Source organism: Lissotriton helveticus, chromosome 12 (genome assembly GCF_964261635.1).
Source record: "Lissotriton helveticus chromosome 12, aLisHel1.1, whole genome shotgun sequence".
NCBI classification, from domain to species: Eukaryota; Metazoa; Chordata; class Amphibia; order Caudata; family Salamandridae; genus Lissotriton; species Lissotriton helveticus.
Window position 1 is genome coordinate 256,245,335 of NC_136073.1, and position 27,568 is coordinate 256,272,902.

The following is a 27,568-nucleotide window of genomic DNA, read 5'->3' on the forward strand; positions in this document are numbered from 1 at the left end:
TTTTTTCTGAAGCCAGATTGGGAGGAGTTAAGGATGTTGTGCTCTTCGATGAAGGTGGCGAGTTGCCGGTTGATGGCTTTCTCGATGATTTTCGCTGGGAATGGGAGCAGGGAGATGAATCTGTAGTTTTTTAGGTCGGTGGGGTCCGCCAAGGGCTTCTTCAGGAGGGGGTTGATGGTGTGGTGAAGCACGGGTGCGATGGTGTCGGCGGCTCTGTTGAAGATGTGGTGTGGCAGGGGTCCGTGGGCGCACCGGAGTGGATTGACTTCATCGTCTTCAGTGTGTCTTCAGTGGAGAGGGCTGTCCAGCTGTCAATCATTGGCTTCAGGGTGTCGGGTGGTTGGTGAGGGTTCAGTGAGTTGGTTGTCTTCGTCTAAGTTGTCATAAATGTTCTTGATTTTGTGATGGAAGAAGGTGCTGAGTTTGTTGCAGAGGTCTTGTGGGGGAGGAACGTCAGTAGACTCGCTGGTAGGTTGGGCGAACTCCTTGATGATGCTGAACAGTTCTTTGCTGTTGTGTGCGTGTGTGCAGATTCTGTCTTCGATCGCTGTTTTTCTTGTATTTCTGATGAGTTGGGTGAGTTGGTGGTGGGCGTTGGTGGCGGCTCTGAAGTTGTTGTGGGCTTCTGTGGATTTGGACTTCCTCCAGGCCTTTTCGAGGCTGTGGCATGTGTGTCTGGGCTCTCGAAGTTCGGTGGTAAACCATCTGGCTTTCTTGGAGTGTGTGTTGTTGTTCTTCTTGAGGGGGGTTATCGTGTTGGCGCTGTCGGAGATCCATCTGTGCAGAGTTCGTCGTGCGGTGTTGGGGTCGTCGTCTTCCACGGTGGTTGGTGTAGAGTTGCCGAGTGAGGAGGTGAGCTGGTCGTCTGTGATTTTGGTCCAGTTTCTTCATGGGAGCAGGTGCTGGTGTCTGTGGATGGTGGGTGTTCTGAAGGTGAAGTGGATGCATCGATGGTCTGTCCACGGGAGTTCGGTGGTGTAGCTGAAAGTGATTGAGTTTTCTGTTGTGAAGAGGAGGTCGAGGGTGTGTCCTGCTGAGTGCTTGGGTTCAGTCACGATCTGGCGGAGTCCAATGTTGTGGAGGATGTCCAGGAGGGATGTGGTGTTGGGGTCTAGTTGGTTGTCAAGGTGGAAGTTGAGGTCTCCCAGCAGGGTTTAGTTGGTGGATGCGATGGCTTGCGGGGAGATGATGTCCTTGATGGAGTTGGTAAAAGGTCTGAGGGGTCGGTAGATGAGAGTTCCTGGGAGGGTGGTGGTAGGGCTGGCCTGTATCTTGAAGTGTAGGTGTTCCATCAGGTCTGTGGGCTCATCGGGGAGTGTGCTCAGGCGGAGGGTGGATTTGTGGAAGATGGCGATTCCTCCTCCCGGGCAGGTGAGGCGGTCCTTCCGGGAGACCTTGTATCCTTGGTGAACGGCGATGGCGATGTCCGGTCCCGAGGTGGTGTTGGTCCAGGTTTCGGTGAAGAATGCTACATCCGGGGTGGTGCTGTTGAGGAGGTCCAAGATTTCGCTGGTGTGTTTGTGGAGTGATCGGATGTTGAGGAGGATGCATTGCAGGGTTTTCGGTTCGGTTGTGTTCTTGCGGGCGGGTCTGCAGGTGTGCCGGCAGTGGTGACAGCTGAAGGGTCCGTGGGTGTCGGCTGGTAATGCTAATTTGCAGTTCTTGTTGCGGCCTGGGTTGAGTACGTGGAGTGCTGCTGGGTTGTGGCATTGGTGGTGCCGAGATCCAGGGTTCCAGGCGCTGGTCGCGGTCGGGTCGCGGACAGGCGCAGGCCGGCTTGCCTTTGGCGTGCTTTAGGCATGCTAGCGGCGCACCCGGTGAGCGCGGCCGCCATTACGTAGGGGTCGGGGAGGGCTGGACAGCTGGGAGGTCGGAACTGGGAGGGTAACTGGCTCGGGCTGGTTGCGCTGGGGGGGAGGAGCCGCGGGGGCAGCAGCGGCTGGAAAACGGGGGAAAGCAAGCAATAAGGAAGAGGAAAAATGTAAAGAGTAAAAGGGTGAAAAAAGAAAAGAAAAATATATCAAGAGTAAAAGGGTGAGAAGAATAAAGGGTGAAACGGAGCAGAAAGTAGAGGAAAAGGGCTATAAAGAGTGAAAAAGCTAAAGGGTGAAAACGGAGCAGAAAGGGACAGAAAGCAGAGTGAGAAAGGAGTCAGAGGTCCACTGGACCACCAGGAATGAGGCACAGGTATAACCTGCGGGTGGAGGAGGGCCATGAACACCAACACTACGGGAGTGCAGGGACTCAGGAGAGGCCTCACTTAAAGGTGGAGCTGTGAGGTTGGGAGAGCAGTTTCACTGACAATGAGTCAGTGGTTATTAAAACTCTAGCAAAGTTCACATGATAATTTACTTCTATCTTAGTTTATTAATTGCATTGCATTAAAGGCATGAAGTTTATAGGCTTATGTTTAGAAACTATGAGGTAGATTTACTTAAATTGTATGCAAAGCAAGACAGCAACCAAAGTTGCTGTGCTGTGCTGTGCTGTGCTGCGTTGAGTGAGAGGGAGAGAGCAGGACAGGTCCCTCTATTAAGATATGTAGCTTTCCTTCTTTTTCCCTAGCACTGTGCACAATCAGGCTGTTTAGCGCCACACACACTTTTGCACCATAGAGCAAAGGTGTTTGTGCCCTGTCTAGCATAAGTTTCCTACTGGAAGGGTACCATTCCAGTACAAAATACTATGCCTAGATAAACATTAAAACATTTCCTACTTTGGATGTGCGCTGTACAGTGCAACACACATGCAAAGTCGGAAATGTTTTGAGAAATAAAAATATTTCCCCTTTTTAGCATCTGCCTCAAAGATTTTTTTTAACTAACTACTGCTATTAGTAGATAGGGCTTTGCATAATAAACTATGGAACCTTGGAACAGCAATTCACTGCCCTAGGGACGCTCCATTCAATGAAAACTACTTTGTGTTAATTTAAGGCAACTTTGGACAGCTGCAAAGTAATTCAAAATAAATATTTTCGCCAGTTTGCCTCACTTTTGTGATGGAAACTGCCCACTGCCCTGTCAGCCTAATGGGTGTTGCGCGCCTGGCTACTACACTAACTTCACACTACTTCCCACTTACAGAACACATTTATTGGGACATCAGCCTAAAGAACACCTCGATGGCTGACCAAACAAGTAACTGGCAAATCCTGAAACGATCAGACACGCATGCCAGAATACACACAGGTATTCTAGAAGTGAAGGAAACAGGGAAACATAAAGGAAGGCTTAACCTGTAGAAAATACAAAGATGATGAGATAATAGTGTACAACAATATCACAGCAATTTAAAGCACTGGACCCTTGCACTGAAAACAAAACATTGTAAAAATGAATAGCAGCTCGCAGTTAGGTGACACTCAAAATGCAACACATGACTTGGAAAAGCCACAAACACTCAAATTTAGAAATGTCACACACAAGTAATCAGAAACCGTGGCAGCCCTGCTCGAGGAACCAGTTCCCGTACTTTTTAAGCATTTCAACAGCTGATTGTCACCATTAATAGTTTCTATGAACGTTGTTCATTAGCTGCCTATGACAGGTGCTTACTCGGCTTTGACAAAGAAGGTGAGAGTCCTATATTTATGGTCGTGAAACGCATTGGATTGACCATTCCCCGTGATCCTTTGCACGAATGAGCCGCCGTGAAGATACGACAAGTGAAACTCCTTAGTCACGTGTAACGAGAGTCCACAGCGGATTGGCCCATCAAGCTTTGCGGACGTGTAGCGTAAAGCTGGGATTGGCTGTTGCTTAGAGATACCACTTTGCGTCGTGAGCCTTAGAGGGCTGGAGTACGGAAGCTGAACGTGTTCAGAATTGTGTGGCTTTCAATCGGCACGGGGTGTTCGAGTCCTAGTGCGGAGCGTACAGGTTTGACGAGCCCTTCTTGGGCAGTAACAACATGGCGAAGGAGGCGTCCCCAGAGGGTCAGGTGAAATACTTTACTCTTGAAGAGGTTAATAAACGCAGCACAGCTAAGGAGGCCTGGCTGGTCATCCACGATCGGGTGTACGACGTGACACGCTTTGTGGAGGAGGTGAGCTTGACAGAATGAGAAGGTGGGACAACAGGTGATGCGGAAACTGCTAGGCTGGTAGTGGGTTGGACCTTAGACCTGAAGAAGAAGGAGGTGTGCAGGACCTTAGGCAGGAGTTTAGGTGTCGATGCCAACCGATTTAGGAGCAGTCTAAGGGTTAACTTTATCAAATACAGGACGGAAATATTTATTTATTTATTTGCGGTTTTATGTAAGCCAGGCTTCATCCAGGGGAGTCAGATTGCTGGACGTAGTCGGATGTGAAAACCTCATGCAGAAATCAATCGCGATGATTGGGGTCATAATTAGGTTAACCAGATATTCAAAATGAAAAACCGGGACAGCGATAGACCTAAAAATAGGACAATGTCCTGACAGAGGCTGTATAGTGGACTCAGAAGGACTGCACTTAAAATGCTATATATATATATATATATGTGTGTATATATGTATGTATGTGTGTGTGTGTGTGTATATATATATATATATATATATATAATTTTATTTTAAAAGTTTTGTATAGCGCTAGCTAGACCCGTAGGTATCAGAGCGCTTCATATACACATTGTGTGTTCCTTGTGTACTGCGACCCAGGAGCACCCGTTGGGGTGATGGGACATGGGTACATTTCTCATTAACTCCTGCTGGGCTGCATGAGTGAGGCGGGGCAGAACAGGTAGCTGTTTTGAAAAATTGAACTTCTTTCATTGGTGTAAAGAGAGCTCTTTAAACCGCTCAATTTATGTCCCTGCTGTGAAGAGACAGTTGTAGGAAAGAGCCTGCACCACACTGATTTAATGTGCATGCTCATGCGACCCATTCTCAAAAACTGGAACGTCTTTGTCGCTGCAAAAAGTGTTGGGATGCCGGGACATTCTTTGAAAATCCAGGACTGTCAGGGCAAATCCTCGATGGTTGGTCACCTTAGGCATAACTGAACAAATATAACTTACAATGTACCTTTTGTTTAAGTGTATGTTTGAACGTAGCTTCAGAGGGCATGTTTGGGGTTTGACAATATCCTCATCCCCCAAATAAATAATTTCTTGGGTTAGTTGCTGGTTCTGGGGTCTTGAGCCCTGTCTACTGTGTCTTTATTGGGTTTACTTTTGGGGTTTGGTGTAGTTGCGTAATTTTAGGTTGTGTAATTTGGCTAAATTACCGAAAAACTAGACATGATTGAGCAAAATGCATCTCACCCTGAAAAAATTTATCCAAACAGTCTGGTTAAAAAGTCAACGTATAAATGTAATTCTGAGTTGATTTTTGGTTACCTGCGTTCAAAACACTGCAGCTCACAATCGTATATACAGTTTTGTGTTTAAAAAAGTACCCGAACGGTCCGCTCAGTGCAAAAATCTACCTGAAATGCTTTTTGACCACCCACTTTAAAGGAACTGCCACTTGCAATCAAAATGCAGCCATTTGCGTTCAAATTTGTAGTTCTGTGCTAAAAAATTACTTGAAATTTTATTGTTAAAATGTGGAGGTACAAAGTAGGCTGAATACTTTTTGTTACCATTGATGACGTCTTATCAACAGCCAGCTAAAGAATCTGTTAGAATTCTCCCCTTTAATGCTAATGGTTTGAATAACAAAATTAAAGCTCGAGCTGTGGAAGAATGGTTGAAAGGCAACTCCTCAGATATCATATTAAAACAGGAAACCCACTATGTTGCTAAGAGGAAACTCCCATTCAACATGTTCCAGCAGTGGGCAGGCAGTAGCCATCTTTCATCAGCACGTACGGCTCAAAGAGGGGTAGCAATATTTTTTAATAAATATTTCCCCTTCCAGACTATATATATTCCCAGATAGATAAAGAGGGCAGATGGGGATTAGTGATTGGTTCAATTAATAATACCAGGTTGACTATAGCCACAATATATGTCCCAATAGAGGATAATCCTGCACCTCTTCTGGATCTGTATCATGCACTGCTGCTACTTCCAGGAATGGTTATTTTAGGTGGGGGATTTTAATTATTTACAGAACCTTAATTTAGATTCATCTTCGGGTCCGAAAACAAAGTAAACCCCTGTTAGGTGTGGCATTAAATGAATGTATGGTAAATCTATACCTAATTGACAGCTGGTCTACAAGATTTCCCCCCCAAAAAAGAGCATTCGTGTTTTTCAGCGAAATACAACTCGGCCACCAGACTTGACTTTTTTTTAATCTCTAGGGGATTAAATCTGGGTAATTGTACCTATACACAAAATAGCTTTTCAGACCATGCTTTAGTAAAACTTGAATTATCTGTAATCGGGAGGGACAAAAATACCCCAAAATGGTCATTAAATGGAATACTGCTAAAAGATGAAGATTGGTGCAAGGAAACCCAAAGGGAGATTAAAAGTTGTTTTCAGATAAATTAAGGATACGGCCTCGGTAGCGAACGTCTAGGAGGAGCGACAATTTGTGGTGTCATATCATCTATGCAGATCGCAATTAGACGCGCCCAAAACTTAAAGAGAAACCACCTTGAACTTAAAGTTAAGTATTCTAATTAACAATATTTAAGGGATAAAAACAGTAAGAATAAATCTGCTATAGATTCAGCCTACCTGGAGATGCAAGATTACTATTATTCTCCTGTGTATACAGCCAATTCCGCCTACCTTCAGAGAGTTTATGAAGAGAGTGAGTTTACTGGTACATTTTTAGCTTGGCAAATAAAAGATAGACCGGCCCAGAACAGAGTCCATGTGCTGCCCAATAACTTTACTAAAATCCGTATTACAAATGAAAAGGCAATTCTAAGTGCGTTTTTAAAACATTATGAATCTATTTATTCTGTCAGGCAAGAGGTGGACAGTCTGAAATTAGATTTTTTTTTGTGGATTGCAAATTCCCAAATCAATGTATAAAATTTTGTTACAATACAAGAAATTGAAGCGGTGGTTCAATGTATGGCTAATGGTAAAGCATGCAGGGAAGATGGCATTCGGATAGAATAAAAATAAATAATAATTAGTGCAAGCCTAAAAAACAAACTCTTTTCCTAATTATATTTTACAGGGTGGGGGAATAACACCCTCCTTTCAAATAGCTGTGGTAGTCGGTTGTTTGAAAAAGAATAAAGATAAGGGAGCATAAATTCTAATAGACCCATCAGCCTGTTAAATACCGACCTCAAAATCATAGCTAAATTACCAGCAAATAGAATGAGCAACTGCACAAGGTCAATTATCCATAAAGATCAATGTGGGTTTGTCACAAGACGACCACTATCTTTTAATACCACTTTTTTAGCTGAGGCCCTGGATTATTTTACTCAAAATAATATCCGACTCAAATTATGCTTTTAGACGCCGAGAAGGCTTTTGACCTTGTGTGCTGGTAATGCCTGTACTATACACTTGCTAAATTTGTATTTCCCCCTGAGTTGATTGCAGTAATTTATTTCTAAATTCTATGAGGGAGCTACGGCTCAAGCAATTGTAAATGCCAACAAGGTGGGCATTTGCAGGGTAGTTAGAGGGACAAGACAGGGTTGTCCTTTGTCTCCTCTGCTTTTTGCGTGCTTTATAGAGCCCCTTGCATAGCCACTCGCTCTATCAGCAGTTCAACATCTCCAATGCTCCATATGACTAACATCCAGTTTTATGCCGATGATATTGCCCTTTTTCTAAAACCTAATATTGAAGTGCAAATTCAAATTTTAAATTTTTTTCAGAAATTTCAATCCATTGGGGGGGTATAAAATCAATACATCTAAGACTGATTGTAATTGTACGTCTAATTCATTATTGGCAGAACTGACCCCATTGGTTAATACTCGGCCTAAGAGATACTTAAGCGTGTATGTTACAGAAAATGTCATTGATCATTATGCCTTAAATTATATTCCTCTTCATAGTAAAATTAAAGATAAATTGATAAAATGGAAAGATCTCCCAATAGCAATAATAGGCCGAGTAGCCATAATTCACATGATGATTTTACCCGTATGTAACTTTTTTTTCTTACCTATTCCAAATGCTGTTCAAATGAAATTTTTGAAGGAAGTTCAAGGTCTGTCTTCCACATTTATATGGGCAAATATGGTTTCTAGGCTCTCAATAGATGCACTTTTTAGACCGGTGACAGAAGGGGGACTAGCTCTCTCTGACCTGAAAAAGTACTACTATGCTAACTTTGTACATTCCATATACAGAACAGTGAAGGTCTGAATAATTAATAAATACAATTACTACAGAATATCTAATCTCAAACTTCATGCGTTTAATAAAAATACCCCAAAAAGTCAGATACAAAACCCTACAATGGAGTATTAAGTGGGGGAAAAAATAGATTTTTGGGCATTACATGATTCCAAATATAAATGGAGAAACTCTTCTCTCTGACGTACAAATTGGTCAAGATCCATTATTAGATCCAGTGATTATAGCTAACTGGAGAAGTCAGGGCTTTTGTAAAATAAGAGACTTTCTAATGGGTGACTGGAAAACCTGGTCCGAAATAGAACCATTTATTGAACATAGTAACATAATCTTACAATGGTCTTTCGCCAGGGTTAGAGGCTTTTTGTTGGAGCTTAACTTTACACATCTTACTGAGGCCAGTGATTTAGCAGGGCAACTATTAGATCCTAAAGACTGTATATCGATAAGTGGTTGGGCCTCCCTTTTTCGAGCCTGAGTTGCAGGTAAATTATATCAGAAAGCACAGAGAAAATGGGAAACTCAGGAAGGGCTGCAAATCTCTACCACAGCTTGGAGCCAGATAAATAAATTTAACAGCTCCTTGTTGAAAGTAGCCAACTTAAAACTAATGCAATATTATTCTGAATGGCTGCTGTATCGAAGGCCGGATTTTCTGCATACAATGAACCCCCAAATCTCTGCAAATTGCTTTCGTTGTAATATGGAGGGCGGAGGGAACTGGACTCGCATCATCTGTGGGTGTTTGAGTTAAATAGGTTTTGGGAAATGATTAACAGGTACTGCCTCAATATATTAAAAGTACCACGGGTGCTAGATATCCAGACAATGATACTAGGATACTCTCCTGTTCTAATAGCAACTTCCCTGCCAAAAAAGCAGATATATATACTGGCCCTGGTAGCCCGGTCGCTGGTTCTTCAGTAGTGGAGGTCAAAGGACAGCCCAACTTTTTTCACAGCTACTCAGTAAACTAGATCGGATTAAAGAGTGTAAAAGAAAATATGCTCTAAGATCAGACTCCTATAGGAAGTTTAGGACTTTATGGGAGAATTTGAGTTAACATGTAGTAAGGGGATGCTATGTTGTTGGATTAGATACATTTATTTATCTAATATTTATGATTGTAAATCTGATTGTACGATTGCTGCTCTGGAATAATGTACTATACAAATCTCGTTCTATCGTATATGGTTTTAATTTTTGCTCAATCATTTGGATAAGTAGGATATTGTATTCTTTTATTGCTGTATTATTGTATTAAGCATTGATGAACTATCTCTAAATAAAAATTACTTGAAATGTCAGCTTGGGTAAAAAATCTACATGAAATACCACTTGTTTTCAATTAATACCCATACGGTACTTCTCACGTTAAACTTTTCCCCCAAAATTACATGATGCGGGTACTGGCGTAATCTCAATAAGCTAGCATAGATTTTCTTACTGAAAAAAATCACCAAAAATTAATAGTTACTCCTGCGTAATTAAAAATGTGCCCAAGTCTGGTCTTCCTGTCCGCCGCCTTTTTCCAAGATGTTTTGAGTGCAGGCATGGCTAGCATAGCAGGCTCTTAAAGCCGAGCATGTAGTGGTTGTCAGCAAGTAGGCTAGCAAAGCTCAAGGATTGCGCCCCCTCTGTCCTTTATCGCCACCTAGCAGATGGAGCACAGAGGGGAGGGAGGCTAAGGAACAAAGAGAGGGGGCGGCAGAATGGCGCCAAGAAGCCAATCTCACCCAAGTCACCCCTTTGGCAAACGTACGAAGCCCAGCCGAAAGAGTGGGTCACACTTCTCAGAGTGGCCAATGCAAGCAAAGAGGACGACCCAACTGAAAAGGCCAGGTGTGGGGTAACAGCCTTATTCACACTCTGGAGGCTGTTCATGGCGAGTGGTAGAAGAGGTTTTGGCGTCAGTTTTTGTTAAGTCAATCATAGGTCAAAATGAGGGAGGCTGCTTTGTTTTTCCATCTAGAAGCAGACCTTGGGGTAAGGTGTTTTAGGAAACAAGTGTTTTTTTCCACTTACCCAAAAAAATAGTAAATCTACACCCACTGAAGTACTCATTGAATGGGTGCAAATGTATTCTTTTTTTTTAGTTTAGGAACATTGGAAGTAGTGTACTTGGAAAGCTGTGCCCGTTTCAGGTTTCTATGCATACTAAGGTCAATCAAACAACCAAAAGGTGTTAGGATTAATGCTTGCAAATAGACTAAACACTTGCAGTCGCGCAGGTTAGCATTCCAACCTATTGTTTTTGCCCACTATCCTCATAGAAACAGTCCATCCCAAACCTTGGTCATCTCTCCCCTCCAGCCTGTGGTCCACCGCTTTTTTAGTTGGGAAAATGTGAGATTCACAACCCCAAATGTAACTAAACTATGCCCCTGGTTTGAGGATTACAATACAAATGGATAATTGGTAGTCGTGCATCAACTAGCAGACATGACCTTGTAGATAACATTTTGCAATTTGAGATACATATATACGTCGAGTTGAACCTAGGATGTAGCCGGTATTACCAAAATCAGAATACATGTAGAAACATCAGGAATATATAAATGCAATAAAGAAGTGACTTGTGTGAGACAGTTGGTCTTACAAATGGGGGTTTGTCCACAAGAGAACTCTCCACAAGAGAACTCAGTTGCAAATGAGTACAAGTACAAAAGCCTTTGAACATACATGTAGATAGAATTAAGCAGTACTATGCATAATGCTCCTTTGACAAATAAACTACTGTCCAATTCTAATAACTTCAACAAAGCTTTATTATATTTCCAAAAGTTCTTAATATTTTGAATAACAAAAAATGGCTTTACCCGTTGTACACATATATTAACAACAGGAATTAAAGAGAATGTGACATCAGTCTTTATTAGGTCAATGCAGTAGTTTGTGGAGGAGTGATTGTTAGTGGATCCCTGATGGAACAGGGGCTGATGAGCATGAGGGGGACGTGGGGATCGTATTTCCGGGGCTTATAAAATGATGTTGTTGCTCGGGCAATTGGCTGCCATCATTACATTGATGCCTTCTGTTGTCTCCATCCCCTATCATGCTAAGGTGGGCATCATTGTGCCTTGTATACACTAAAGCTTTATTGAAAAAAAGTTAGCGGAGCGAGAGCTGCTTCCAGAATCAATCCGGTAACTGCCACTATGTTCATAGATCAACAACATAACATTTTATACAAGAACATATAGACTAACAATAAGAAGAATATACCTATACAGCATGACAGCTATGCATGCTGATGCCACGCTCCTTCCCAGCCACAAAATGATAAACCCCCCAAAAAGATGGAAACCACAACATAAACACAACCTCAAAATAAATAGATACAAAACCTAAAAACTATGAATCATTTATTTAGTCCTTGAATCAGCAAGTAATCCTCTTGACTCGAAGAGTGTGCTGCAACGTTGTTCATTTGAGACCTTTAGGCGTAGTATTATTTGGACGCGAAATCCTTGCAAACACGAGATGCAGCTTCAGCTGGACCATCCAACTCTTAATATTCCTCTATTAACTATTAGCAACCCAGCCAAGATTTCCTTCATTTCCATGATCTGCACAGGATTCCTAAACTTGGACAGCCCCTTCTTCAGCAACAAACAATATTTAATACAAATCCCCCATCCGCAACAGCAATCTTGAAAGACAGCTACGTCCTCCTTTTCCTGTCCTTAAGCTCACAGCGTATGCAACCCATTGCATCAGTAATCAAAAATTTGCTAGAATTCGCGACAAGAATTTTCAATTCTATTAAGGACACGGAGGCGAGGATTATGCTTCTCAATCTTTACTGCATAAAACACAGCAGCCAATGAAAATGTATATTTTCAGTAAACAATAACAATAAAACTTCATTACCCATGAACACCCATGAGTATAGGCACGCCCCCACAGTCCATAAGAACCCCTTGCGTGCTCCCATCATCCTCTTTCTTTGAGGCGAAACAAGTCCAACAAAACTTGAACAGTCACAATCCTCCAACGTGGAAGAACAGCTTCAGGCGGAACATCCTGACCTCCGGAGTCGATTAGTCCGACTTCTTATCAGATCCTGAAATAAAGGAAACAACACCACCGTAATCCTTGCATAAAAGGGTGGGTAAGCTTAATACATACAGTACATTAAGCCGGGTGGGATAATCCTCGCCTCCGTGTCCTTAATAGAATTGAAAATTCTTGTCGCGAATGCTAGCAAATTTTTGATTCTATTACAGGACCGGAGGCTTCAGATTATGCTAGTTTAACGCTGATTAAATACCACAGAAGTAATGTCTCCCACCGGCTTGTAATAAAACGTCTTAAACGTTGAATCAGAGGACCAATCTGCACAATGCATAATATCTTGGATACTGGATCCTAAACCATATGACTTGGACGCCATCGCGCCTCTAACTGAATGAGCACCAAAAACATTTGTATCAACACCTGCTTCCTTCATAATGAACCGAAGCCATCTAGCAATAGTGGCAGCCGCCACTGGTTTAAAGGGCTTTTGAATAGCAATCAATAATTGTGAACAGCCCTGCGGCCGCAAGGCCTTTGTACATTCCTCGTAGGTCTTCAAACAATGGACCACACATAGTTTTTCATTGTCAGGAAAAGCATTATAAGATATATGTCTAGACATTGTTTTAGTACGACCTGTAATATGAAAAGAGACCCCTTCCGGGGTAAACACTCTACCTGTTACGTCGAGCGCTCTGACGTCTGAAGATCTTCTGCAAGAGGATAGACAAAGCAACATGGCTAATTTAGCCCACAATTGCTTCCTGGACAGGAGAGAATTAACCGGCCATCTGTCGAGCAAAGAAATCACAACTGAGACATCCCACAAACCTGTATACTTGGGTTTGGGAGGGTTAGCCACCCTGATGCCTTTCAACAACTTACAAACTACCGGATGCATGCCTACCGGTTTACCATCCACCAGGGCATGCCCCGCCGAAATGGCTGAGCGAAAGTTGTTGACCGAACGATACGCTAGGCCACCTGTCGCCTTCTCGGATAGAAAGTTCAAAACTTGGGGTAACTCTGCCCCCACGGGATCCAGATGTCGTCCCACGCACCAATCCACCCAGTTCTTCCAGGCAGCGGAGTATCGCTTCCTGGTGGAAGGTGCCCAAGCCTGCTTGATAAAGTCTGCAGTCTTGTCCGAAATTCCTGGCATTTGCCACTGTTCCCTGAAAGCCTCCATGCCATCAGGGATAACCTGCCCTCCAACAGCAACGGGTGCTGTTCCTGACGAGGGCCCTGCAACAACCACTTCAAATCCGGGGGCGGTCGCAGCTCCACTGCAACAACTTGGGAAACCACGCTTGTGATGTCCACCACGGAGTCACCATGACAATCTCCGCCGCTTGCCGTATCACATGAGTCATTACTCTGGGAATCAACAGGAAGGGGGGAAACGCATATTGGATCCCCACCGACCAATCCTGGAGAAACGCGTCCGTCGCCGCCGCCATCGGATCCGGTCTCCAGCTGAAAAACCGGGGAAGTTGATATGTCAACCTGGACGCGAACAGGTCCGTCCGAAATGGACCCCAAACTGCCTGCAACCAGAGGAAGACCTGGGGAAGCAGCTTCCAGTCGCTGTAATCCCTCAAGTGTCTGGAATGCCAATCCGCCACTTGGTTGGCCTGACCCGGTATGTATTCCGCTATGACTGATATCTGGTTCTGCAGACAGTAATGCCAGAACTCTTTGGCCATTTGGACAAGCAGAGACGACCTCGTGCCGCCCAACTTGTTGATATACCTCACTGCGGACACATTGTCCATTCGCAGGAGGATGCAACATGATGTCTGCTTCGGGGATAATGTGCGGACCGCGAACGATCCTGCCAGTAACTCCAAACAGTTTATGTGAAGTTCGAGATCTTGTGACGACCACCTGCCGCCTGTGGAAACATCTCAACAGCGCGCGCCCCAGCCCCATCTGCTGGCGTCCGACTCGATTATCACATCTGGTCGCGACCCGAAGATCGCCCTGCCGTTCCATGCATCCACGTGGCCTAGCCACCATTGGAGTTCGTGCCGAACCTCGTCCGTAAGCGGAACCGAGTCCGTATACGAGAGACCCCTCTGAAGATGTCTGATCTTCAGCCGTTGGAGGGCTCTGTAGTGTAAAGGACCTGGAAATATCGCCTGGATAGATGACGCCAGGACTCCTACAATCCTGGCCAGGGTCCTGAGCGTGACCGAATGACTGTCCAGTAATTTCGTGATCTCTTTCTTCAACTCCCTCAATTTCGCCTGCGGAAGACGCAGCTGTGCAGTGAGGGAGTTGATTGTGAACCCCAGAAAATCCATCACCTGGGACGGGACCATCACGGATTTCTTCAGATTGACCACAAATCCTAAGCGGTGCAACAGTGAAGTAGTCATGGTCAGCTGTTGCTGCAAGACCGACCTGTCCTGTGCCATGATCAGGACGTCGTCTAGATAAATGATCAGACGCACTCCCCTCTCTCTGAGAAAGGCGACCACCGGTTTCATGACCTTGGTGAAGCACCAGGGAGCCGAGGAGAGACCGAAAGGGAGGGCCAGGTACTCGTACCAACGGCCGTCCCAAAGAAATTGCAGGAACCTGCGATGTGGCGGGAAAATTGGAATAGAAAGATACGCATCTTTCAAGTCCAACCGCACCATCCAGTCTCCTTCCTGCAACAAGTCTGCTAACATGTGAATACCCTCCATTTTGAAATGGTTGTATATCAGATACTGATTGAACTCTTTGAGGTTGAGCACTAGTCTGTTGCCACCACCTTTCTTTTGAACGATAAAAACATTGCTGGAGAAGCCGCGAGGACTTCGATGACACTGAGCTATCGCGCCCTTCCTCAGCAAGTCTGCCACCTCTGCGTCTATGAAACTGTGATCTAGTTGGGAAAAACGGAGAGGTGGCGGAGGGGACGCTTGCGCCGGGTGAGAATAGAATTCCAGGTGGAACCCCTGAATGGTCTGCAAAACCCAAGCATCCTGAGTCAACCGCTGCCAGTGTACAAGACAATGCTGCGTGCGACCCCCCAAAGGAAGAAGAGACACATCCATGACACTCACCGGAACTTTGATGGGCCTTGAAATTCGCCCTGTTGTTTCCCGACTGGAAACGGCCTCTGTTGAATCCTTTCCTGGAAGGGTAGAAGGTGCCTCCGCGGGTCGAGTCCCACTCGCCCCGGCCTCGTCCGAAGTCACCTCTCTGGGAGCCTCTCTGGAAGCCTCGGCCTGACGAGCGACCCCCGCCTCGCCCGGCCCTGTTGAAAACACCCTGTGTGAGTGCTCGCTTGATCCCACTTTGGGCTTTGTCTAATGCGGTGAAGGTACCAACATACTTTGTGACGTCCTTAACGAAACGGTCACCGAAGAGACAACCACCAGCCAGAGGACCTGGCTCCGCCTCCGCCAGCTCTGTCAAATTGCCATCCATGCGTAACAGCAAGGACTTGCGCCTCTCCGAAGAGACTGCGCAGTTCGTGTTACCCAGAAAGCAAATCGCGCGCTGAGTCCATTCAGCCAAGATGTCAGGGTCTACAGGAGTTGCCCCTTCTTTGGCCGCAAGGGCCATCTCCAAAATCTTGGCCAGGGGCCCAATGACGTCAAGCATCTTGTCCTGACAGCCCCGCCAGGCCCTGTCAAGCCCTCTTTTGGGATCTTTTGAAAACTTTTTCAAGAACGTCAGCATACTGAAGCCCTTGCGGAGGTGATCGTGAATGTACTCTGAAACCTCCGTAGGCGGGACCCAGTCCGAAGATCGAGGGTGGATTATGTCCGAAGGATCAAAATGGAAGGCCCTGGGTGTCTTGACCTCCTCCGCCTTGGAGGCCGGCTTAGCTTTCTTAGGGGGTGGAGGCTGCTCCTCCGACGAATCAGTGCCCGTACTGGTATCAGTGTAGGAAGAGGTGGTATCTGTGTCCACCACTATTTTGCGCTTACTCTTCGCCTTGCCCCCAGATCGTGGCTGGGTAGGAACGTCTCGATCCTGCAAGGAAGCCATGGACTGGGCGTGAGGCCACAAGTGGCGGTCATCCGAAACTGCAGTAGAAGTAGAGGGAGTAGGTCGTTTCTGCTTCTTATGCTTGCCATAGCCATGGCGTTTGGCAAAGCCTTCTAATTGCTTTTTAATGGGGCGTAGGGCCACTGCAAGTGCTTGCTGCACGGTCTGGGGGACTTTCGTGTCCATAGCTTTATTCACGGAAGCCTGGACCGAGGCATCCAGTGCTTCCACAATATTATCCTCCAGGACTGCATCCTGCTGTCCCTCTGACGTCTCCTCCCCTTCTGCCTGTTCCTCATCTGGGTACTGAGACCAATTTTCCATGGTGCTATTTGTTGAACAAGGGAATAAACCCTGGCAGGTATGGGGGTGGTGGGGGGGGTCAGCCCACTGCACACAAATAAGAACTTGGAACTATACCCAAACCCCCTCAGCAATGCTGTATCCAAAAGGGCCAGTGACCCAGGTCCACAAAATACAGCGAGCGTGTGCACACTCAGGACCTCGTTTTCTTACTGCCAGGGCAGGCGGTCAGACGAGGGGGTAGCCGGTGTGTGAAAACGCGCAAAACGCGCGTTCCTGTCAGCCAGGGAGACGTGCCGAGGCGCGCCGCCCAAAACGCTACCAAATCCTACTAAAAGGAAGCCCAAATGGTCAGCGTTTTTGGGCGCGCGCGTCGGCCGTGAGCCACCCGGCCTGTACGCAGGGCGTATGAGGGAGCCTCTGCGCGCCCTCAGGCTGCCGGTAACGGGCCCCTCTGCGAGACGCGGCGGCCCCTCGCCGGTCAAAGACCGTGACTATCGCGCCGAAGCGCACACGCTCCTCAGCGGAAGCTGCCCCAGTGAAGACGGCCCCAAAGCGAACGCGCAGCGAGGTGAGAGCACCCTTCGCGCGCATTCGCCCAAAACATACAATAAACACCAATTAACACAGATTAACACACCACCAGAGAGCACACCTGCGTCCTCAATCAGGGAGCGGACTGAGCCGCTGCAATCCACAAAAGCAAACACATAAGCTAATACAATGAACTCCCAAATCACCCCCAACAGGCAAGCAGAGTGAGGGGACAGGGAAGGTGCACTTAACTCTGGCTTGTGAGCAGCAAAGAAAGAGGATGATGGGAGCACGCAAGGGGTTCTTATGGACTGTGGGGGCGTGCCTATACTCATGGGTGTTCATGGGTAATGAAGTTTTATTGTTATTGTTTACTGAAAATATACATTTTCATTGGCTGCTGTGTTTTATGCAGTAAAGATTGAGAAGCATAACAGGGGTGTGGAATTTATTAAAATATCTACTTGTCCATGGGGCAGGTTGCTTCATAAATCTACTTGTCCTGTAACAAAATCCACTTGTCCCTTTGGTGCCATGTTGTGCGGCGACAAATTATGGCAGCAACCTCATTATAAAAGAGCTCTTACATAGCCTCTCTGATTATGCCAGGGCTCATACCATAGTAGTGTTTGAATACTAGTAATCCCTTTATGTTGCTACGTTTCCGCAGATCTACATACTGGAATTAAAGAAGGAAGTGGTAAGTAATAGTTCCAGGGTTGGAATGTGCTTTTGAGTCTGTGCAAACCTATTAACTTGCATGATTTAAGGGTTTTCATCAACTTTTCTCTAATCTTTTACAATACTGAGAAATGTTGGAAATTTACTCCTGACAATGGTAGACGTAAATCTTCTTCCAGAGTTGGGGGAAAAAAGTGGTTGGAGGGAAAATAAACTTGCAAACACTCAGGTTTTCGCATGAGCAAATCTACAAATGCATATTTGCTCATTCTAAAATGCAGTTCTCAAATATTTTCTAGGAGTACTATTTCTTGCCCTACTGCTGTAAATTCTTGTGAATTCACGAAAGCCATATAGCTGCCCTTAATGCCAGGACATAAACCCAGGGTGCACTTTTTAAACTTTTTAAAATAATTAAGCCCATAATTTGGTCTGGTGTTTACCATGACCTTTAGTGTTCATTAAAATTCTCTCTCTGTATCGACTGACTTCACGTGAGTGACAGCCTTCTGCTCTTTTATAAGGAGCTTATCGGCACACAAATTAGTTTTGTTCAGTGCCAGTAACTAATGTGGCAGTGTGTGCTTTTTTGAGACCAAAAACAATTTTTGCTTTCGCCAATGTTTGTTATAATGGTGAGGGTCCGACAGCTCTCACATCAATAAGGTTTTACAAAAACCATGCCACAACAAGTCAGGCATTGCCAAAACCAAAAAGCTGACCACCATTTCAGACCTATTGGCTTTGCCAATGCTTGTTTATTTTTGTTCCCCAAAATCTTATTGAAACTGTTTACATTGATTTTCTAATATGAATATTTTGGGGAAATATTAGCATGCATCAACACATTTTACTAAATGATGCGGCAAAGAAATGGTACCTGAAATATTACAGTGGTTTAGCAAAAAAAAAAAATCCTACTTTCATTTTTTAGGGACATTTGATATTGAAAGCAAAGAATCATTAATCTTGCTTTCAAGCTTCTGCAAATATTTGCATCTAATCAGAGAGCATTCTGGGAGCATTATGCATAGCCTCATATTGCTAAACTTTGAAACCGTGTGTCCACATTTTTATACTGGAACCACTGTCAGTAGTGCAGTCAGAACTTACATTTACTGAGAGCTCTCAGTCTAATAATAAAGGCTCTCAATTAATGAACCATAAATATACGTTTGAACAGCATTAACATATGCACACACATATTAACTTAACTGCAGGCAGTGCCCTTCCCTGATCCTTAATGTGGTACTGCAAACTGGCAGCCAAAGGGTCTGTGCTGCAGGGGGTTGGGCCAAGGACAAAATGCACATTAAAACTTGTTGCCCTTGACCCCAAACAATATGTCCTGGGCGTCGGGCTATAGGAATTCCACATCACTGCATAATCTGAAGCCTCCGGTCCTGTAATAGAATCTGTTTAGCTTCATTGCAAAACTCATTCACTTCACACATCCTATTCAGCAACTTGACCATCCATAATGGATACAATTTTGACACAATGTTTCTTTGTCTCATAACCTCAGAAGGAACTTTCCCAGTGACTAATTGCAGAGTAGTCCTGTAGGACCATAGCATGTATCTAATAGCACCAACACAGTCTCAACTAACACTTGGTTACATGTCTCTACTTTGCGTTTTAGCTTGGGGATGATAAAGTGGTGTATGTGAGTGTTTTGCCCCACATTTACCCAACAATTCCTTCATAACCAATGATGTGAACTGAACACCATTATATGTAAAGATCTCGTTGGGTAAACCATCCCTTGCACAGACATCTAAAAAGAAAAGTCATTTAATATATTCTGTCTCGGACATGCAGGAGGAAATACCTTCTCCCCTCTTACGAAAACCCCACTTTCGAAAGAGAACTTATCAGCCACCTCTTAGAATGGCTTCAAATGCATGCTTAGTGCATTCTGTCCAGGCCTGCCCTTACTGAAGAAGTCTATCACCTCGTTCAATTTCACATCACTTGTCATCCTCTCCACTTCTTGTTGCACAAATTATAGTTTTTTTTCCACCGTAGCAATAATAAACTCCTCCATTTAATTTTCACTCAAAATGTAATGTACATCTGCGCAAGAAGGCAACTTCAACAAAAAAGCAACTTTTATATCCCCCTATCCACCCCTGATGTGCTCCACTCTAAAATTGAAATCAGCTATCTTGAAATCAGCTATCTTGGTGGATAGTCTTGCTACCCCTGAAGTGGATTTTATTTTTTACCCAACAAATTTCAAATGACAGTCAATGATCTGTTCTTACACAAAATAAATATGGTTTAACCTTCACTATCCACCATACTCTTGCAAGACTTTCTTTCCCTACTACAGACTATCTTTATTTCTGCATCCTTCATCCACCTAGGAGAGAACCCAATTGTGACCTCATTCATTTAATCTGCCTGAGATAAAACAACACCCATGCTGTAAGAACTATTCACTACAATGACAAATGTTTTGTGACCTGCTACACTTGGTTCTGTCTGTCCCTATGCTAGGCTTATTCAGATCAAAGCTTATTTGACACTGTAGAGATTGTTTACATTTGTTGTTTCTCTTTAACAAACTTCCGACACATTCTGTAAGGTTTAAGAAACACTTAATAAACTTAGAATAAGATGTGCAAAGACCTAAGAATGAGCATGATTGTCCTTTTTCAATGGGATATGGTGCATTAACAATTCTGTCTACTAAACTCCATGTAGGTTTCACCCACTCACTTGAGACTACATATCATACTTACTCAACTTCATTTACTAGGAAATGCAGTTGTCTATCTTTACAGTTACACCATGATCTTGAAACCGTATTAACCCTTTCTACAGTATTGTCGTGATCATCCTCGGACTTTGCGAAAATTAGAATGTTGTCCTGAAAGGCAACTACAATGTTCGGCCCCTTTAATACTGTGAATATGATCTTTTAAAACACTAATGTTGCTGAGGCTAGGTCAATTGGCATTTAGCATAATTGAAATGTAGCATCAAGAATTACAGACTTAATGATATCATCTACTTGCAACGTCTAGAGGATCCTGGATAATTCACCCCTCACACAGTGTGCTATATTTTGTAGCTTGTGTCTTACATGGCTACAGCCTACTTTTAACTTTAATAGTATGCTCAAAATCCTTATTTTAGTTAACTTCTCCACAAAAACTTGACCAAATTTCAGCATCCAGTTGTGAATAGTTTTGCTGTGAACCAAGAACACTGGATTTTTATCTCCAGGCATGATGATCGTGTTACAATCAGCTTGGTGCCACCAACCTAAAACATTGACACCATTGTTAGCAACACAAGCCTTGCTTCTGATTTATCTTTGAAGCTGATCTCTTCCCCAAAAATATTCCAACAGGTTAATTCTGCTGCCTTCAAATACAGTGATGGTGACGTCAGGAAGCAACAACAGTTTCCTTGCAAAAAACATCCTTTATTTCTCTACCAAAATGATAGTAATCCTGGCACCTGAGGTAGCCAGTAATTCTGTATTGGTGCGATCTATTGTGATGAGAATGTGAGGGTCGTTGTACACCTTATCCTCTTGTACATATCCATTACATCAGGGGAAAGAACCTGCTAATTTAGATTTTCACTGACATTCTCCAAATCAGGAGAAATGTCTTGATCTGCCACCTCTATTATGTTAATGTGTCTGCTGCCTCTACACGCTTTACTGAAGTGCCCAACCTTGGTGCACGTCCAAAACCTTTGACCTATCGCTGGACAATTCTTAAAATTGGACACCTCTGAAAGAGAACCACACCTAAAGTATTTGGCCCTGAAGGAATGTCCAAGTAATCTCCTTCTACCACTGAGCAAATTGGGTTGAGAGGCTTGCACACTTCTAGAAGAGGTTATGTTAGCTAGCTGGACAGCCGAACAAGAAGCTTCCAACCTTTTTAGCATTCTCCTGTAATTCTTTAGACTCTTGCGATAACTACAGCTCTATCTAAAGAAGGATTTAGCAAGAAACATTGAGACACTAATTGATGTAGTATTAGCTAGGACGTAAACCCTTCAAAATTTGTGATAGGATGCTAAAACAGCTAGATCTATGTTACGAGTCTATTGCCTCATTGGGACCTTGCCCTCTTTTGAAACATTTATAGCGATGGACTGCTAAGCTCTTTATTCCTTCAACATAAATTTCAAGTTATATAACTGCAATATGCTATTCATCTAAAACCTCATGTTGTGCTGGTGCATAAACGGGTAGTAGATGGAAAACATTCTACTCTTTAACACTAAAGTAATAACAGGCATTTTTTCCTGTTGGATCTGAATCTCTGACCATTTATAGTGCCCAGATATGCATCAAACGGGTGGATCTATAGGTGCCATTTCAAAGGGTGCTCGTGGATCCTGGAGAAAGAGTGCAGGCCGTGCTGCAGGCTGCTTAGATGAACACCTATATATGAACAAAGTGTGTCTAAAGGTGGGACAAAATAATAATTTAAATGGTGTACTGTTTTATGCACCTCTAAATGAAAACACAAATTACACGTCAGTATGTTACAAATACATTTCTGACAGTTGAAAAAAAATTAAATCGAACTTGTGCAGATTGGCAAAAGCTTGCCAGCTGCTGTAATTGTGATGTAGATAGTGCAGATTAGCCAATAGTGTGCCCTTCTCTGTGGTTAACCAAAACTTTTCAAGAATCACGGGTTAATAATGGACCAGTTGCTCATAACAGTGGTGTGGCCATCTTGTGCAGAAGCGGCTAGACCGAGGCTTCCTAAATTCCCAAACGTTTTAGAACTACAACCCACCAGAAATCAGCTTGCAACAAATAGTTTGGTAAACGCTTGGCTAGACAACACAAGGTGGCGCCCTTTATACGTGGAACACAGAAGTGATGTTATTCAAAATAATGTCACAGTTTGCAAGTGTAGGAAAGTAGGATCTGCTTTTATGGTTACCCCCACTTTTTGTTTGATGTAATGCTGTTCTGACTAGTCTGACTGGGATCCTGCTAATCGGGACCCCATCTCTGTGCTTTCTCCCCTAAATTGGTATGGTAAATATTTGGGTACATCCCAGATTGGACACTGGTGTACACTTATCAGTACCTAGTATATGGTACTAAGGTACGCAGGGCATAGGTACACCAGGAGTCCCCCATGGGCTAAAGCATGTATTATGTCACCCATGGGAGTCCACTTAATTTGTAACTACAGGCATGCCATTGCAGCTTGTGTAAGCCTGTGCTAGCACCACTTACGAAAGATAAAGGTTTCCCTATATCTAAGGTCACTGCACTTAAAACCTATAAGCCATCTCTAAGGCAGGCCTTTCAATCCTGACGGCAGGGTGCTCTGTTCTAAGTGTGAGGGTGCCCCTACAGCCTACGGAGTCCATTCTCCCGGGTTGTAAGTGAGACAACCATATAACATATAGAGAGGCACCACGTCATTATGCGATGACAATCTCGAAACTGGCTGTAACTTACCCGATCATGTTTGGTATCAAACATGCTGGAATCATACCTCCCACACCGTAAACGGTATTGGAGGTATGATTCCATGCACTGCAAAGCTCCTCCGGGAGCCCCTCAGTGCTCCCGGTACAAATCTTCTAGACCCGGATAGCACAACATGGCTGCTGCCGACCAGAGGCAGGATTCTGCCCTCCTCCCGCTGCTGAGCCAAGCTCGAGCAGGGGAAGGCAGAAAAATAGGTATCCTGTCACAGGGAGGTATGACCACCTCACAGACGGGGTTTAGTGTATTTGGGGCAGATGGGAGCGCTTGCTAGCGCCACTCAGTCTGCTTGAAGGGCACACTTGGTGTCCTCCTTGCATATTCCAGTTCAAACCAGCTCAGGGAGCCGTTGGCTCCCGCTCTGGCACAAAACTGGACAAAGGACATGGGATGATCCTCCCCACTGTCGGGCCCCTCCCCTGGGAGGGAAGCCTGAATTGTCCCAACCCTTTCCTTAGGGTATTAAAGGGCTTACCTGAGGGTGGGTCCCTAGATTCGTTGTGGGACAAGATTAATTTCAAGACACCACCTCTTCAACCATCTGGGCACTTTTATACTTCGCTCTGGGCATCAAGGCTGCAACTGGGAAGACTCCTGCTGCTTATGATCTCGTCGCCCTGCTTGTCTGCTGCAACGTCCGTGCCTGTGAACCATATAGGAACCCTCCAAGGCCTGTGGGCATCCAAGACACCTGAAGGAATTTCCCTTGAAGCAGTCACTTCCCTGCATCTGCAGGCACCGCAACTAAGCTGACCGGTCTGCTGATCGTGGGCTCCCATGGACTCCGAAAGGCTCAGCAACACAGGTGGTAGTTCTTCACATCCCTTGAGGCCTGCCCTGTCCTCTCACCAAGTTTGAGACCAGTATCCCTCGTTGGAGCTGCAGGAACCGAACCCCTCTGCAACACGTCGATTTACATTTGCAAAAGCTTGTTGGCTTCCTTTCACCGAGACCTAGCCCTAACCCTAACCTCAGGCATCTCCAGTGACCAAGATCTTCGTCCTCAGCGCATCACTTGCACCGTGGACCTGCATCTTAGATGAGCTGCCCGAGGTCCTCCTGCGACTCCAGTGCCTCCGGCCTGTGGGTCTTCTTGAGGGTCATCTTTGAATTCATTGAGTTCATTGGGCTCCCCTGATGGCTCAGGCCTGCACGGGCTCCCCTGCTTGTGATGAGTCACCTGGCCCTTGCTGGTCCCGACACTGCACCTTCTTTGCTTTCCTCGTTGTTTGCAGTTGCTAAGGCTTGTTGGTGCTCCCTGACGGACACTGACCTCTTGACATCTGACGTGGGACAGCTCGTGAATGGCTCCTGGTCTTCCACAGCGCCGCCTTGTCCTCACAGCTGCAGCTCCAAGTTCGTCGTCATCTCTCCTGCAACACCCAACATCAGTGGGTATTCGTTCTTCTGTGCCTCCTGGTCACTCCTGAGTGGCCCAGACCCTGTCCCCTCTGCTTGCAGGTATTTCTCAACTTGAATCCACCTTTGGGTTCCACCGGACACTCACAGTGGCATCTTCCTGAAGTCCTCCATTGAGTCCGGCGGTTTCCGATGCCACTTACACCTATGCACCGTCTTCCCTGGGTTAGGTATCCTGGTTCCTCGGGTAGCCACGGGTGGGGTGGCTCTCCAGCCTTCTTTCTTCCACTAGGGTTATTTAGGGTCCTCTGAGAAGGGTACTTCTTTAAAATTGTAACCACAACTTACCCATTGACTTGCATTGATCCCATGTCCCCACTCTGCACACGGCCTCCGTGGGGCTCCTGGTTACTTACCTTGGGTGGTTCCTTTGGTCCCCGGCACTTCTACATCTTCTGGGTATAGTCTTGGTTTGAGTCCTGGTTCGCATACCAATATTTTAGTATATGGTTTGGTCTCCCTCTGGTGACCACTTTGTATTACGTGCTACTTACCTGTTTCTATTGAAAACTATTGTGTGCATTGTGTATATCTCCTGTATGTGTTAGTGAGTGTCTTATAATAAAGCAAAACCAAAGGGGATGATGGACGGAGTGTTGAACATTGCAAGCACTCACCGCCAGTCAACTGATCTGGGTTTAATCCATCATCATTCTTTAGCTCACTCCGCCACCCCAGTTCAGACTTGGCCATATCCAAATCAGTCCGACCCTGTGCCTCATGGGAACAGTCCAGCCCAAACTGCAAAGCCATGTCTTCTCTGGACCGGAAACGAGCATCCTAGGACCGGTTTCTGGCTAATCAGCTCTCTTCAGCCAGGCTAGCTTGAATCCAGTGGCAAAGTGAGCAAGGGACCCACGGCCCAGACGAAGGATTTTCCAAAACGCGTCTGTTTGCTGATTAAAGACAAGCTGATGCAAACCCCGTGAGTGCTAGACTTTGTTCCAAGGGACGACAAAGTTTGGGAAGCGCGGGTGTGTGTGTATATATATATATATATATATATATATATATATATTATAATAAAGGAAGAACTTTCAGCCTTTGAGGCGGGTAAACTCGGGAACCACAGCGCCAATCCACACACCCGATACACCGTTGGAATCGTCAGGGTGTGTAGATGGTTATAGGCTATATAAATTTTTTAAAAAAAGCGTTATTTAAAAAATGTACAGTAAAAAAAAAAGTAGTCCCTCTGAAGTAGCGCCGGCCGCGACGTGCGTGCTCACGTCAGGAGCGGGGGAGGAGCCGCGTCCAGGAGCGCGACGAGGACTGCGGACATGGCGCGGGGGAGGAGCGGTGACGCGAGGAGCAGCGGACAGGCCAGCGGCGGTGCGAGCAGCGGACAGGCTGGAGGACCGGCGGCTGAGGTAATTGAGCATCGGACATGGCGCGGGGGAGGAGTGGTGACGTGAGGAGCAGCGGACAGGCCAGCGGCGGTGCGAGCAGCGGACAGGCGGGAGGAGCAGTGGCTGAGTTAAGGGGACCAATGTCGGGGCAGGCGGGGGACGGGCTGGGCGGGGGCCCGGGCTGCAGGAGAAAAGAGAATGCAGGCAGGGGTCGGGGCAGGCGGGGGTCGGGGCAGGCAGGGGACGGGCCGGGCGGGGGCCCGGGCTGCTGGACAATGTCCGGGCGGGGGTCGGGGAAGCCTGTTGCTCCCGGACAAGGTCGGGACGGGCTGCCTGTGTGTGTATATATCTATATATATATATATATATCTATATATATATATATATATATATATAGATATATATATATATATATTCCATTCACTCCGCTCGACGCTGCTGCATCACAGTCACTCAGCTCGGACTGTTTAAAACGAACAAGTCAGACCCATTTTCTGGTGCTAATCAGTGTTTTATTCCATCATCTTAACGAATAACACCCAGCAAGTCCGCATGACGCGTTTCGCCTCTAGCCAGAGGCTTGATCACATGATATATATCCATATCCAAGGGAATGTGTTGCCCGAAACGCGTTACCAGGAAGCAAGAACAAAGTTTTAACTTTGCCTGCAGTTCCAGTGGTTCGTGATTCTGTTCGTAGCAGAAGCGGTGATAATTGGCATTGCGAGCTGACGAAGGATCTGGGATATATATATATATATATATATATATATATATATATATATATATATATATATATATATATATATATATATATATATATATATATATATATTCATACATACATACATACAGCATCTCCGGGCATTGAAGTACATCCCCAGTCACATGTTGCACCGCTTTTAAAGACTCTAGCGCACCTGCGTGCTTGCGTTCCAGTCTGTGAGCAAGGCATGATGCCGAAACGTTAGACACATGGAGCAGGCGCTGTGATTTTGAAATAAAGCCTTCTTCTGTTGCTGCATTGGGTCTCACCTGTTTGTTATCCTAGGAAGGAATTGGTGGGCTGCCCCGTGCCCACTTTCGTGAGACCACCCTGAAGGACCATGAGCTCCGGTAACTGGGGAATGCAGCTGATGCTTCTTGGTATATATAGATATAGATATAGATATAGATATAGATATTTATATTTTTCATACATACAGCATCTCCGGCTACAGGAAATTGCCAGGCTGGCTCACAGGTGGTCCGAGTTGGGGCTACCGGCAGCCCAAAACATTTCCACCTTCCGTTTTTCAACAGACTTACTCGGACACCAAAGTTGCTAGTACGTCTGTTGAAAAACGGAAGAAAGATTGGAAATATATATATATCTCACTGGAAAAAAACAAAGGTTACTGACAAAAACAAAGGTTACAGGGACGTTATAGTAAGGAAATAGAATTACAAAAAACCTTAGAAATTCACTGAAAAAACCAAAGGTTACAGGAATGTTTGAGTTGGGCTGACATTTGACTTGTACAGAACCAGAGAAATTCAGAAGTTCTAGTTAGAGAACTATCACTTACACC

The 27,568-nt window shown here is 45.1% G+C and overlaps 1 protein-coding gene across 1 annotated transcript in view; it reads left to right on the forward strand.

Moving 5' to 3' along the window:
- The first annotated feature begins 3,772 nt into the window (after nucleotides 1-3,772).
- Nucleotides 3,773-27,568, forward strand: part of CYB5B (cytochrome b5 type B) — a 272,462-nt gene continuing 248,666 nt past the window's right edge. The window contains exon 1 of the mRNA XM_078671267.1: nucleotides 3,773-4,047. Within this exon, the coding sequence (XP_078527393.1) occupies nucleotides 3,913-4,047 (135 nt within the window). The 5' untranslated portion in view covers nucleotides 3,773-3,912. The remainder of the gene's footprint in view (nucleotides 4,048-27,568) is intronic.